Source organism: Dermacentor andersoni, chromosome 4 (assembly GCF_023375885.2).
Source record: "Dermacentor andersoni chromosome 4, qqDerAnde1_hic_scaffold, whole genome shotgun sequence".
Lineage (NCBI taxonomy): Eukaryota > Metazoa > Arthropoda > Arachnida > Ixodida > Ixodidae > Dermacentor > Dermacentor andersoni.
Window position 1 is genome coordinate 112,428,761 of NC_092817.1, and position 12,449 is coordinate 112,441,209.

General features: G+C 48.4%; 1 protein-coding gene across 1 annotated transcript; it reads left to right on the plus strand.

Annotated features, from left to right (window-relative positions):
• Nucleotides 1-3,602: 3,602 nt before the first annotated feature.
• LOC126537492 (major facilitator superfamily domain-containing protein 6-like) lies at nucleotides 3,603-12,011 on the plus strand. The gene is made up of 4 exons (XM_050184517.3): nucleotides 3,603-3,751; nucleotides 8,256-9,542; nucleotides 9,993-10,145; nucleotides 11,754-12,011. Exons 1-4 carry the CDS (start codon nucleotides 3,664-3,666, stop codon nucleotides 11,861-11,863), a joined length of 1,638 nt encoding a protein of 545 aa, XP_050040474.1. The 5' UTR covers nucleotides 3,603-3,663; the 3' UTR covers nucleotides 11,864-12,011.
• The last annotated feature ends 438 nt before the right edge of the window (nucleotides 12,012-12,449 follow it).

Genomic DNA, 12,449 nt, shown 5'->3' on the forward strand with positions numbered 1-12,449 from the left:
AAACAGCCTGGCCGACACCAATAGAAACGCGCTGACGGAAGCCGCATAGCCCGCGCCATGGTTGCTTAGAGGCTTTGGCGTTGCGCTGCATATCGGTCGCATATCGGCTTTGGCGGTCGCATATCGATGGGGGTTAAATGCGAAAACGCCCGTGTACCATGCACTGGGTACACGGTAAAGAGCCCCAGGTGGTCAAAATTTAATTCGGAGTCGCCCACTACGGCGTAATTAATAATTAGATCATGGTATTGGCACGTAAAACCAAAGCACTTATTACTATATTTTTTAAAGCTGCATTGCGCTTCGCGACCGAAAACTGGCTGGATCTTGCAATTTCTCGGACGTCATTGGTCGGAGCATTTCTGGATGCTCCAAGTCGGATTTCAGCGATCAGAAATAAGGAACCGAATTTAGTTTGAGCGCACTTTTTCGATCACCCGAATAAGACTACCTGCGGAACGCTCCGAAACGACCGCCCGAATTTGCTATTAGTAATATCAAATATAAGGATAGTTGGTTAGGATGAGGCGTCGGTCCGGAAAAACGTGCATTTCTATGGCGCGAAGCGTCGCTTTTCGTTGCCTCGACACTGCGGACCTGCCGGCGACGGTGTGCCTCAGCCACGCTGGCACATCACACAGACACGGTACGGTCGGCACGGGGACCACATTCCGTATTTGAAGCACGGCACTCACGGTTCGCTTGCAGGAACACGGTTACAGATCCAAGATATGCGTGCCAAAAACGGGCTTTTTAGTTCTTTGTTCTAGATCCGACGCTCAGTAACAATTGTGCATTCTCAGGTGAGAAAATGATCCGCCACTTTCTGGCAACGAGTTCAAACATATGCGGTGAGGCCGCCAGATGAGTGACTCTGGACCACCTTACTCCATATGCGTTGTGTTTCCTGCTCTCTCTATGCAGTACGTTCAGGTGGCGCATTCTCGGACGATCACTTTCGCGAGATTCAGCCTATGAGTGCCAACGGAGCTTCTTTCTTGCGTTTGCCCAACCCTCGTGCGCAGGTGCCCAGTAGCGACTCCTTCGAAATCTCGCGAAAGTGATCGTTCCTTGGGGTACTATTCTGGACATTGTCGAATTCCGCCATATTGTCGAATTTGCAACCTGGTCAGTTGTGATTGGCCAGGAGGGCCGCTATGACTTCTGCGATTGGCATTACCCAATTCGGCAACAACGAGACATTTGTGAGTGTCAGTAGTATCCTTGGTCTGGATTTGATAACTTACAAGCAGCAAGTGCATCTTGCACACTTGTCTGTAAACAGTTTCTGGCAGCGAAAGCAATCTGTAGGCTCTGTTCACAGCAGCGACACTCACACACATAATGTGGGAATGCACCTCGCTCCCGTTTTCTCATCCCCCGGTCAACAGCGACACTGACTGGACCACCTGGCTCAGGTCTGGGGACGTCGACCGACATCTTAAACTGGTGGACTGGGCAGGCCCAGGGCCTTAATTGAGCCCGATCCCTCAGCCAGCTCCCCTCTTCCCCCTCCCCCTTTTCAATAAAGTTTATCACCACCAAAGCGATCCGACAGTATTGCAGTAGAACCAGTTGCGTAGCCAGACATCTGTTCCAGGTTATGGGCAAGGGGAGGGGGGGGGGGGCGGTCAAGTAGGCTCCCGGTGTGCCACGCCCTGGCTGCGCTGAGAGCCAGGTTGCACGCTCGATTCACGATCACGGCCACGGTGGTCTCGTTCCGATGAGGGTGGAATGCAAAAACGCTCGTGTACTCAAAATTAGGGGCAGGTCGAATGACTTTACCTATTTTTTGAGCAGAAAGGACGCATTTTATTATCGAGCAGTTTTAATGCATCCTATAACTGCTGGATTCGATGAGGCCATCTTGAAGGCCCTGGTCACGAAGCACTTACATTGCGGTTGAACTGGACATTCAGCACGTTGTGTGCTGAAAAAGTATAGAATATGGTAGAAATGAATGAACTAAGCAGGCTGTGAAATTATGCGCTAGTGAATCAATCAATCGAAACCTATAAACGTTGAGACGAGGTACAGTTCAGATACCAGGGTACTACCCCTGCTGGTTCACTCAACGCGTAATTAGAGAAATTTCTTTTCTAGCTGCTGGCTCAACGCAGCTGCACTTCTCCACCGGCTACACATGCAAGTGAAGGTTCACGGAGGCCCAGGATTTCTTTCTGGAACCAGAAGGTTTCACGTAGTGCGTCTGTTAGCTTGCTTTTGCCACGTTGATTCGATGCGCTTCGAGAAAGCACTGGCACGAGCTGTCAACTTCTGTAGCTGCATTCCACAGCGTGCGCGCCGACCGCTTTTCGATGCATTTAAGCATTTCGCCCCCAAGGGTGAAATGCAAGAACGCCCATGTGCTGTTCATTGAGAGCGCGTTAAAGACCCCCAGGTGGCCAAAATTAATTCGGAGCCCCCTAGTGCGGTGTGCTTCTTAATCACGTGATGGTTTTGGCACGTAAAACCCCAGAATTTTATTTTAATTCTTCAGCGTGCCGTGCATACACGCACTCCTTTAATCAACATGCGCACGCAGCAGAAAATTCTTGTTGCTCTGGCCAGTCATGTTACAAAAGAGCTTATTGAAAAAAAAGAAAAAAAAGAAGGTGACAGCTAGCGGCTGTCGACGAGCGGCTACCCTTATCTTGCCACATAACGATAATCGTCATTTGTCTTGCCCGCATTTCCTTTCTTTGACGCTGTGAGCCCAGTACTTCCAAGTCACAAACGGCATGCGCGTTATCAGCATGACAGAGCATGTTCGACAGGAAAGTAGCGAGCGCAGCGGTTTCAAGAAAGGAAACGCAAGCAAGACAGATGACGATTATCGTTGTGTGGCAAGATACGACCAAAAGGCGTACATTTGTTTAAGAGTGTATTGTTTGCTCGGAAACGGTTGATCATGATTTCGTGCATCATGAAGAAATGCTCTACAGTATGTCATCACTTTCATTAAATACTGACGCGACAGGCAGAGCAGCTAAGCGCAGGCGGCTGCGGAGCGGCATGTCAGAGCCTTTTCCGACTAACGGATTCCGCGTACGTCACACGAACCATCTACAAAGCTTTGCACCAGAGTATTCACCGATTCCGACAGCGGCTTCCGCTTGTTACATATACCTTGCTTGTTATCTTTTCGATTGTTTGTCGATGGCATTTGTACGCTGTTGCCTAGCGCCCGTCAGCTACCACGCGGCGATGCGAGCAAGCGGTGATAAGCATGAGGAAGCCGCAGTAGCGATAGCGACCACGTGCGTTCCGCCGAGCCCGCAAGCGCATTTGTCAGAGCGCCCATGCTTGACGCTCGACCGGCGAACAAAGCCTAAAGATTTTTCGCGCCAGCCGTAATATGTATGAGGGTGGTCGGCTTTCGGCCTGAGCAGTCGATGGGCAGTTGGGATAGTTCGAGCCTCGCTAGCACAGTTACCTTCTCAGGTGCGGAGCTGTTTGACCTTTTTTCCTCTTTTTGTTCCCCTTTCCCACTCCCCAGTGTATGGTAGCAAACCGGATGCTCGTCTGGTTGACCTCCTGGCCTTTCCCGTCCTTGCTCTCTCTCTATCTCTCTCTCGGTTATGTTTCGTGTTATCGCCGCGGGCGCATGTTCTAAGTAGACCGGGTTTTCATTCGCTTCCCAAAGACAAGCACACCGCGGCCATGGAATCATGCTGGACCCGATGCCTACCGACGTCCGTCAATAGGCAGCTGCTGCCGCTGAAGGCCCACTTTTTTCTCTACCTTGCTGGTACGCACTGTTGTGTGTAATGTTCCTCTTTTAGAGTGCGTATGCTGGGCCACTGCCGTTCGCTTTGGTCGCTGCCTTATTGTGTGAGCTTCTAATGCTGACGCTGCTGTTGATGCTCGTGGAGATACCTTAGTCAGCGTAGCTCTACAGGCACATGTGAAGTGGCGGGTCTGCTGAAGCAATCCCAAGTGAACGGGAGCTGTACATGAAGTCCACAGTGTTGGGATGGCGAACACATTAGAAAGCCTAACATCGACCCAGCCTTGCTTCATGTCGTAAAATCTGTTGCTGGTCATGTGGGGTTAAATTGGAACTTCTATGCAGCTTGCTGAGCGCCCACATTTAGTTTAGGGGAGCTTGGAGATCGCTGAACTATAATATGCGTTCTCGTTTCTCATTTTTCTTTTTTTCTTTGAGCCTGTGTCTTCACCTAGACTATAGGACGCCGTGCGGGTCAACCGGAAACACGCCGGCTGCGCCATAGGCGGCGCGCGCGAGCGGCGCACGACAGCTTAGGTGGACGTCTCGTACACGGCGCACGCCAGAACGAACAAACGCGGCTGGCGCGGCCTTCGCGTCGCAAAGGTAGTTAGACATCTCTTAACCAAAACATGTATGTATCATTCTCTTTGTCTTCTATTTCGCATTGTGTGATATTTTTAATCGTTCTCAGAGCTTCGGTTCTTACATTTATTACTTCCAGCATGGTGCTCGATCAGACTTTTTATTGATTGCAAGTGGTTGATTCCAAGCTTTCCGTCGGTGCTGATCACCTTCTTAATCCTTCAGCACAATTAAGCTCCACAATCTGTATGCGAATCGTTTTGCTGTAATTAGCGTGGCAGAGGGGTCTTGTGGCAACATCCGGGTTAGTTGCATCTTCGATGCGCTCAAATTTCATGCTGCCCGAGCTGCTTTTCAGGCCAAGTTGGCCTTGAGAATGCAAGATGACATGGGCTTGCTGACCACGAGATCTTTCGGAGCCTCGGCGGTTTCCTCGATTAAGGCAGACAAGACTTGGTAGTTTGACTCGCCAGATTCCTCAGACTGTATCGAGTGGCACGCGCTGCCTTCTTTACTGTCATATAGCGTGTGACTGTGTTATACATTAGGCACGGCTTGCGCAGGGATTTGCGAAAATATTGATTGTAAGTCTAGCCTTGCCCGTGTGTTCCTGCCTGTACATTTAATAGAGCCTGTTTCTTTCTGAGTTATTCAATATTCCGGAGGTAGCCTCTCCGTTCATCAACGGTAGCATTTACTCATTGTTCCGAACAAACGTTGTGGTTCTGTGGCACTCTGACGTTGCCGGTTTGTTGAAGTGGCCTTAGCGTGATCAAGAAACCAGGTTCCGAAACGTTTTTGTTTTTAGCATCCGTCGACTTGGTCATTGACCGCATCTCCATAGCTTCTAATCGTGATTAGACGGCTTGGTCGTCATTACGTCACCTTGACTGCACTGACCGTCGCGCGGGATGAAGAGACGAGATCACGCATCAGCTTTTTAAATCGATTTCGCTGGCTTGTGAAGGCGCATGGGTATTGTTCAGTCGTACGTGAGAGCACATGCTGCCTGAATAGCTCATCTTTGTCCATGCCGTAGTAGCACGTGTCTTGCTCTCTGCATCAGTCAGCCTATTAGATTGAGCCGAATCAAGCATCCGGCTAGGTCCATCTCCATCACAACCTTTCTAATAGCATAACGCATAAACGATATGGGAGTAGCTGCGTTTCGTTTGCTGTTGCTTGGTAAAAAGCCGTGAGATATGGCATTGCACAAGTGCATCAACAGAAGGCCTCCAGGTCTTCATGGACCCTTTCAAGAATTAATGACGAACGATGACGGTTTACTTCGTTTATCTCATCTTTAAAAGAGTTTGCTGATGTAGCTGCGCGTAGCGTTCTAGTGACCTATATATCTTCAAAAAATGTTCATAGTATTGGCCATGTTCAGCGCAGCTCGTTTTGCTTCTTTTTTTCGCCTCACAGCTGTGCCATCTGCTGTAAGGCACTAAGTGCTGGTACCAAATCTTTGGCTGCTGATTTTGGGTAACCTACAGCACCAATAAGCCCCAATCATCGTCATTGGGTAGCTTAGAGTTTAGAGGTATGCGACAGCTTTCAGCGGCATCGGTGACTATATGAGAAACGCAGAGCTGTTAGGGGATCGTTTTCACGGCAGCACAGTTGCGAACGCGTATCGCACAACCCTGCATACGGTTGGCTTTCGATTTCGCAGGAATTCGCTACCACGCGATTGAAAGATAGCACTAATGGAACTCCGCCGTGCTCCTGATAACAACGGATGGAAATGCGCAGCTTCCTTGTTTGACTTATGATATACGTCGGCCCTGCAATCGACGTTCGTGTCGTATGTACAGCCCTTAACGCGGCGCATTTGCGGCCCTGTATTCGCGCTACGCGATTTGAGCTAAACTGTGAGACTTCGATGTGGGCCTGAAACTGGTAACTCGCTGGTCTGCGAAATGTTTTACAGGCGCCCCTATTGCCCAGAAGCGGCTATTTTCTGACAGACGCCTGTAGTGGTGACGGAAAGGGCTCACACCTGTAAACGGTGGGCATGGCGATGACCGCAGCGCTTCGATTCTTTTTTAAGGAAGGACACTTGTGGCATTTAATTGAATTTCCGTTGAAACTTGTGTTCGAACTAACTTGGAAGTTGACGTAATGTGGTGAAATATTGCGACTATAGACGTGCTAGACCGAGATCACGCAATTTCTTAGCTGAAAATTCTGACAACGGAGTTATTTGTGGGCGCACGGAACCGGCTAGAATCGTCCGCCCCAAATTTCAGTCTGTGCGGCCTTTACGGAAACTTGGAGCCCCCGCCCCCCACGAGTATGTCATATCATCGTTCTTTCGTTCTCTCTTCTGCCATGCTTTATAATTCTGTGTCTGCATTTCTTTGCCCCGTTCCCCAATCTCAGCGCAGACAGGTTGGATTGTATTCTGGTTCACTTCCCTGCATGCATTCCCGCTTTTCTCACCCCGGGTTTGTCTTCTCTCGGCTTCATTCGTTGGCAAAAAAGCACAGGATAAACGCGGTTGCCGGGCGCATTTGTGAACATGACAGCGGTTGAGCTTGTGCCTTCCCATCAAGTTAGCGCTTTGAAAACGACTCTGTGACACAACACGAACACTGAACCAATGCTTTCTAAATGTCTACGAAGCATTGGCTTAATGTAGGAGAGCGGGTGCGACTAACATGACTGAACACCGCGTTTTACTCACTGTCTTGGTCTTCAGGACCTTCAGAAACGAACATTTACGGTAGATACGTAATTTCCACGGGAGTCGAATTCAGATGATGGTTTTGAGCACATTTGCAGCAACCAGATTTCCGTTAAACCGATCGCTGTAGCCCTGAAAGTAGGCTTTGCATACCCGGGTAACCTGTTCTCTGACGGCGTGATTGACAACTGGTTTCATAGCCCTATACAAAGGTGAGAAGCTCGTACAAAACCTCTTGCTCACTTGTTGGCTTTGTGTGCCATCATAATCGGGAAGTGTAGCTCACACACAAGGTCCATAAGTTCGACGTCCTAACAGTGCACAGTGGTTCCGGAACTAGAAGACTCGTAATATCATTGGAAGTGTTTGTAAGTCATTTAGGTATTATGGCCTGATAGTTCGCTGTAGTTATCATTATTTGTTTTCCAGACAGCCCAGACATCTGTATCACTTCGCTCCTCCGCATGCTTCTGCCATTTTATCCCTTGCATGGTGCTGAGGGCGCAGGGGCCTCACTTATATGATCCACCTAGTAGTAAGCAGCACTTGATAATGTCTTTTAAAGAAATTGTTACGAGCTACTTATCCTGAGGACAAAGAAGACGTTTCGTTTCGTTCACAAAGGATGGCGCCTACCCACTAAGATGTTGCATAGCAGACGAGAAAGAGGACGAGCTGTGCCCCGGTCCGCCATCTTTGTTGTTGTGTCACTCGCTGCCACTGTGTAAATATTGCGGATAAATCCTTTTTCACATCTCACCATAACAATATTGTGGAGTTTAACGTTCCAAAACTTCACGTTGGGTTTTGAAACACAGTAGTAAAATGGTCGGGATTAATTTTAACCACCTGAGGGCCATTTAACGAGCACCTAAATCTCAGATTACATGAGCGTATTGCTTTTCGCCCCCATTCAAATGCGGATGCCACAGCGGGGATCGAACCCGCGACATCGGGCTTGGCAGCAGGGCGCCATATCCACCGAATCCCTGCAGAAGACCCAATGTCTTTGCCAGAGAAACATGCGATAAACTCTGAGATTCTCGACCTCTTAACTTAATTCTGTTACTAGAGACTAAGTAGTTTGAATGGCGATCGCGCTCTTACTGAATGCTTTTATGGCCTCGTTCTCGACGATACGTTTAAAACAACGATATGAAATTATCGCGTTGGCTAACCGTCGAGTATGAGTTGTACATCGTCTGATGTCACGAATTTTCTCTCTTTTCGTGTGCTTTTCTTTTTCCCAAGGACAAGCATGCGTGTCCCCGTACCTGGCCGTGATCGGGCGACAGGTAGGAATAAACGCTGCCATGATCGCTGTCATCTTCGCCATAACACCATTGGCCGCCGTCATCATAAAGCCGCTGTGTGGATTTGTCATCGACCGGACGCAAAACGCCACTGCCGTTATTGGCTTTCTTCAAGCCGTCTTGGTCGTCTCCCATGGGGTTGTTTTCTTCAGCCCCAGCTTCAAAGCCGACGCCGATAGTTTGTCCACCGGTTACATAAACTGCAACTCTAGTCAGCTGACGGTATCGAACGCAAGTTCGGCCTCTAGCGTTCTCGCCGGGGCTCGCGAAAGTGCCCCACTTTCCTGCAACTTGACAGTGATTGAAGATGACTATTCAGTGAACGTCAACGTCACGAGTGCCTCGCACACCCTGGTTAACTTAAGAGGCCTGTCCGACATATGCATGAATGCGATGGTTAACGAGAGCGTTGCCAGTGAAATTTTCGCCGCCCTGCGCTGTCCATGCGATGCCACTCAGTACGACGGCAAATTCTGGATCTACACCATTTCGATCGTCGTCGCCTGGACGTCTTCGGTAACCCTGTACACCGTCACGGATGCTGCCGTCTGCGAGCTGCTGGGCGACAATGTGAGCGCTTTCGGGCGCCAACGCCTCTGGGGCACCATCAGTTGGGGCGTTGTGAGCCCGCTGGTCGGATTCATGATCGACGAAGCCAGTGACTCTACCCACACCGACTACAAGCCGGGCTTCTATCTCTTCGCGGCCTTCATGGCCTTGGACGTGTTCCTCATTTTCTGCATGCCCCGCTTGCGTACGGCAGACTTGTCCGTGAACTTTCTCAGGGACATCGCGACCCTGTTCTGCAACGCCGAGATCGTGCTGTTCATCGTGTGGACGTTCGTAGTTGGCGCCCTCATGGGTGTCGTATGGTCCTTCAGCACATGGTATCTGGAAGACCTGCACGCCTCTAAGCTGTTGATCGGCCTGACCAACACGGTGATGAGCTTGTGCGTGGAGGTGCCGTTCTTCTTCATCTCCAAGGCAATACTCGAGCGCATCGGGTACTACTTTTCCTACTCGGCGGCTTTACTGGCGTTGTCAATCAAGTTCATCGGCTATTCGTATCTTGTCAATCCCTGGTACGGGCTCATCGTGGATATCCCGGGCGGCACCATCTTTCCCCTTGCCTACTCCGCCATGACTGTGTTCGCCAAGCGGGCGGCTACTCCTGGGACGGCTGCTTCGATGATGTGCATCTTGGGCTCGACTTTGGAAGGTCTGGGTGAGTGGTGTGTTTGCTCTTTTGTGCGCCTCTCTTTAGCACGTTTTAGAGGCCGTATGAAAGTGTTTAGTCTTTCATGTTCGCTTTGGCCAAACGTAGATATGAAAATAGGCTCACCATTGTTGTATAACACTTCCTTGGTAACGCCACTTGTGTGGCGATGTACTGGTATGAGCCTGGAAGCGTTCGCATCATTGAAATCGGCCAACACAGTGCTGAATAGGCCGATCAACGTTGTGCGCCTTTCCCTATCGCATTGTTCTACGTTTTTCTTTTTTCTTTTCTTAGAAAGTGCGCTCAAATGAGCACTCGTGTTTTTGTATTGTTCCGGTGGATCACTTTACTGTCACTCAAATGTAGTTCATGAGTAGCTTACTTAGTGTTCGAAGGAACAGAGCGATGTAGCTCGATAAAAATGGAAGCCTTGACCTGTCATATTTTTTTTTCCAGGCATCGCCGCCGGGAACCTGCTTGGCGGAATGAGCATCGACAAAATCGGCGCCCGGCTCACATTCCGCTATCTTGGCTACTTGTCTGCGGGATGCGCAATTTTGTGCACTCTGACCTACCTGTGTCTTCGGTACCTGGGCAATGGCCGTATAGGTGAGCATCCTGTTAACAGTTGGGTGGATAGGTAGTAAGCTTCCACAATGAAGACACTTCTTTCTCGCAAAAAGACGGTATTATATAACGCCATGAACAAGGAAGACGTGTTCGTGCACGCTTTTGTAGTTTGAAATTACTTTCTAAACCGTCGTGTAACGAACACTTATCGTTTTGCTTTATGCAGCTGCTGTAAATGGCAAGGGAGTCCTTGTTCTGTTCAGTTTATCCTGCCTAATTCCGAATGACGTCAGTGGGAAATAATTGCTGTCCTCTTTTAAGTTCTTAACGCCCTGTCGGGCATTGTGAAAGGACAAGGAAGTTGCATGCGATGCAAACAGGATATAAGGATTACGCCAGGAGATAACCTAGTAAGTCAGAGCAAAAGCCGTGAACTGAGCAAACCACGAGCATTGCGCGAGTACGCATTTTTGAAGGCCTTTCTCGGTGTTCACTTTAGCTTCATGTCGGTTTCACGTGAGATTTCGATCATGTCTTCCTAGACGTAGGCCAAATGACTCCTAATTCTTAGTCAGATCTAGCCCGTTACAAAGTCATTCCGTCATGTCTTCCTCGACAAAAACGTTGCCTGCACGGGAGGCATTGTGGAGCCTTGCTCAAGAACGCTGAGATCTGCTAAAGAGGAAGCTTTAGCTCGAAGGCCACTACAATTTGCCTATTCGATTAAAAAGAGAAAGGAAAAGGGATGAACGAATGACAATGGTTAACCATGACTAGGCGCGGTTGGATACCTTGCACCGGGGGAAGGGGAAAGGAGAGGAATATATTGGTAAAAGAGAAAGTCCACTGTTCATATCACCGACGTACTGACAATTGTGTTCCATATCGCAGATAGTCACTCGGTCCTGTAAACTATTCAAATGTCTAAAACGCGTACATGCTTTTGAGAGAAACGGTGGACCGACTTGAATGAAATGTGTTCTATTTCAGAGAAAACGTTGTATTTTAGCAACTGTACAATTCAAAATGTCTGTTTAAGATTTCCGATTCTTAAACCTAGAAATGCCGTAAATGATCGAGTAATTTTCAACAAAGAAAACTAAAGGGCGATGCTTACAAAGCAGTAACTATGTACCAAAAACATATGTCGCAGTTCTCTAAACTGCATCGGTTAGAATATCCATGTCAAGCGGACAAAGTTGATATTTGGATAAAGCAGCCTACGTTAATATAAACTTATTAGGAGGGTTTCACAATATCCCTACTCACAAATCACTGGTATATTTCAGAGTGGCGTATATTGCATCAATTTCGTCCGTTTTATATGTATTATGGTGCGCAGTTTACAACATATTGATATCGTTTTTCATTGCCGGGTTAGTTTCACACTTAATACTTGATTATCCAGTAATTTTGCAATTGTTAAGACTTTTTAAAAAAGCAATCTGCTGGCCTAAATAAAAATGTCGGCTTCCTGCAGTCGCTATATTTTAACGTTTTCTTTTAAATGCACCGATCGCAGTCGTACGTCTTCATGAACTTCGTTCTCGCATTCAGGCTCATAGAGGCTCAGCGTACCCGTTCACCAATCGCAGTTAGCGAACGTTGAAGGACGAGCATTTTCTTTACGTCAGATTCCTCCCGCAGGGGCTACTCCCCGATCGGAGAAGCTCGGCCTGACGGACGCCAAGGAACAGGATGCCCGGCTGTGTGACAGTGCTGCCAAGAACGAATGCACCGAGTGCACTTACTTCTGAGAATTCCCCGGTTGCTGCTCACATTGGTTTCCCGGAGCACAGCTGCAAAGAGGTCGCCGACCGCTCAGTCATCACCCGCATAGGGACGTTCGGATCTTCGAGGACACCACAAGAACCTACCCTTACTCAGTGACATTCAATCCTGCCAATCCCAGTTGAAAATGACAACAGAGGTTGTGTTCAGTACTACAGAAATTTCTGTTGTGCAACAGGATTTTTCTGTAGTAACTACAGATTCCTGATGGAGCGACAGACTTTTCTGATGTACAACAGGCATTTGTTGTTGCTACTACAGAAGTACAGTCTGTTGTATGTCTGTTGTTACAACAGAAAGCTGAAGCTCCACAACAGATTTTTGTAGTACTACAGAAAAATTTGTCATCACTACAGGCACCCTGTTGTCCCAACAGAAATGTTCCTGAAGTAACCCGAAAAACTTCTGTAGTGCTACAGAGAGCTGTTGAAATACTACAGAAACCTATTGTGGCAACAGGCCCCCAATCGTCACAACAGAAGTGTTCCTGAAGTAATGCGATCAACTTCTGTTGTACTACAGAAAAATGTTGTACGACAGAAACCTATCATT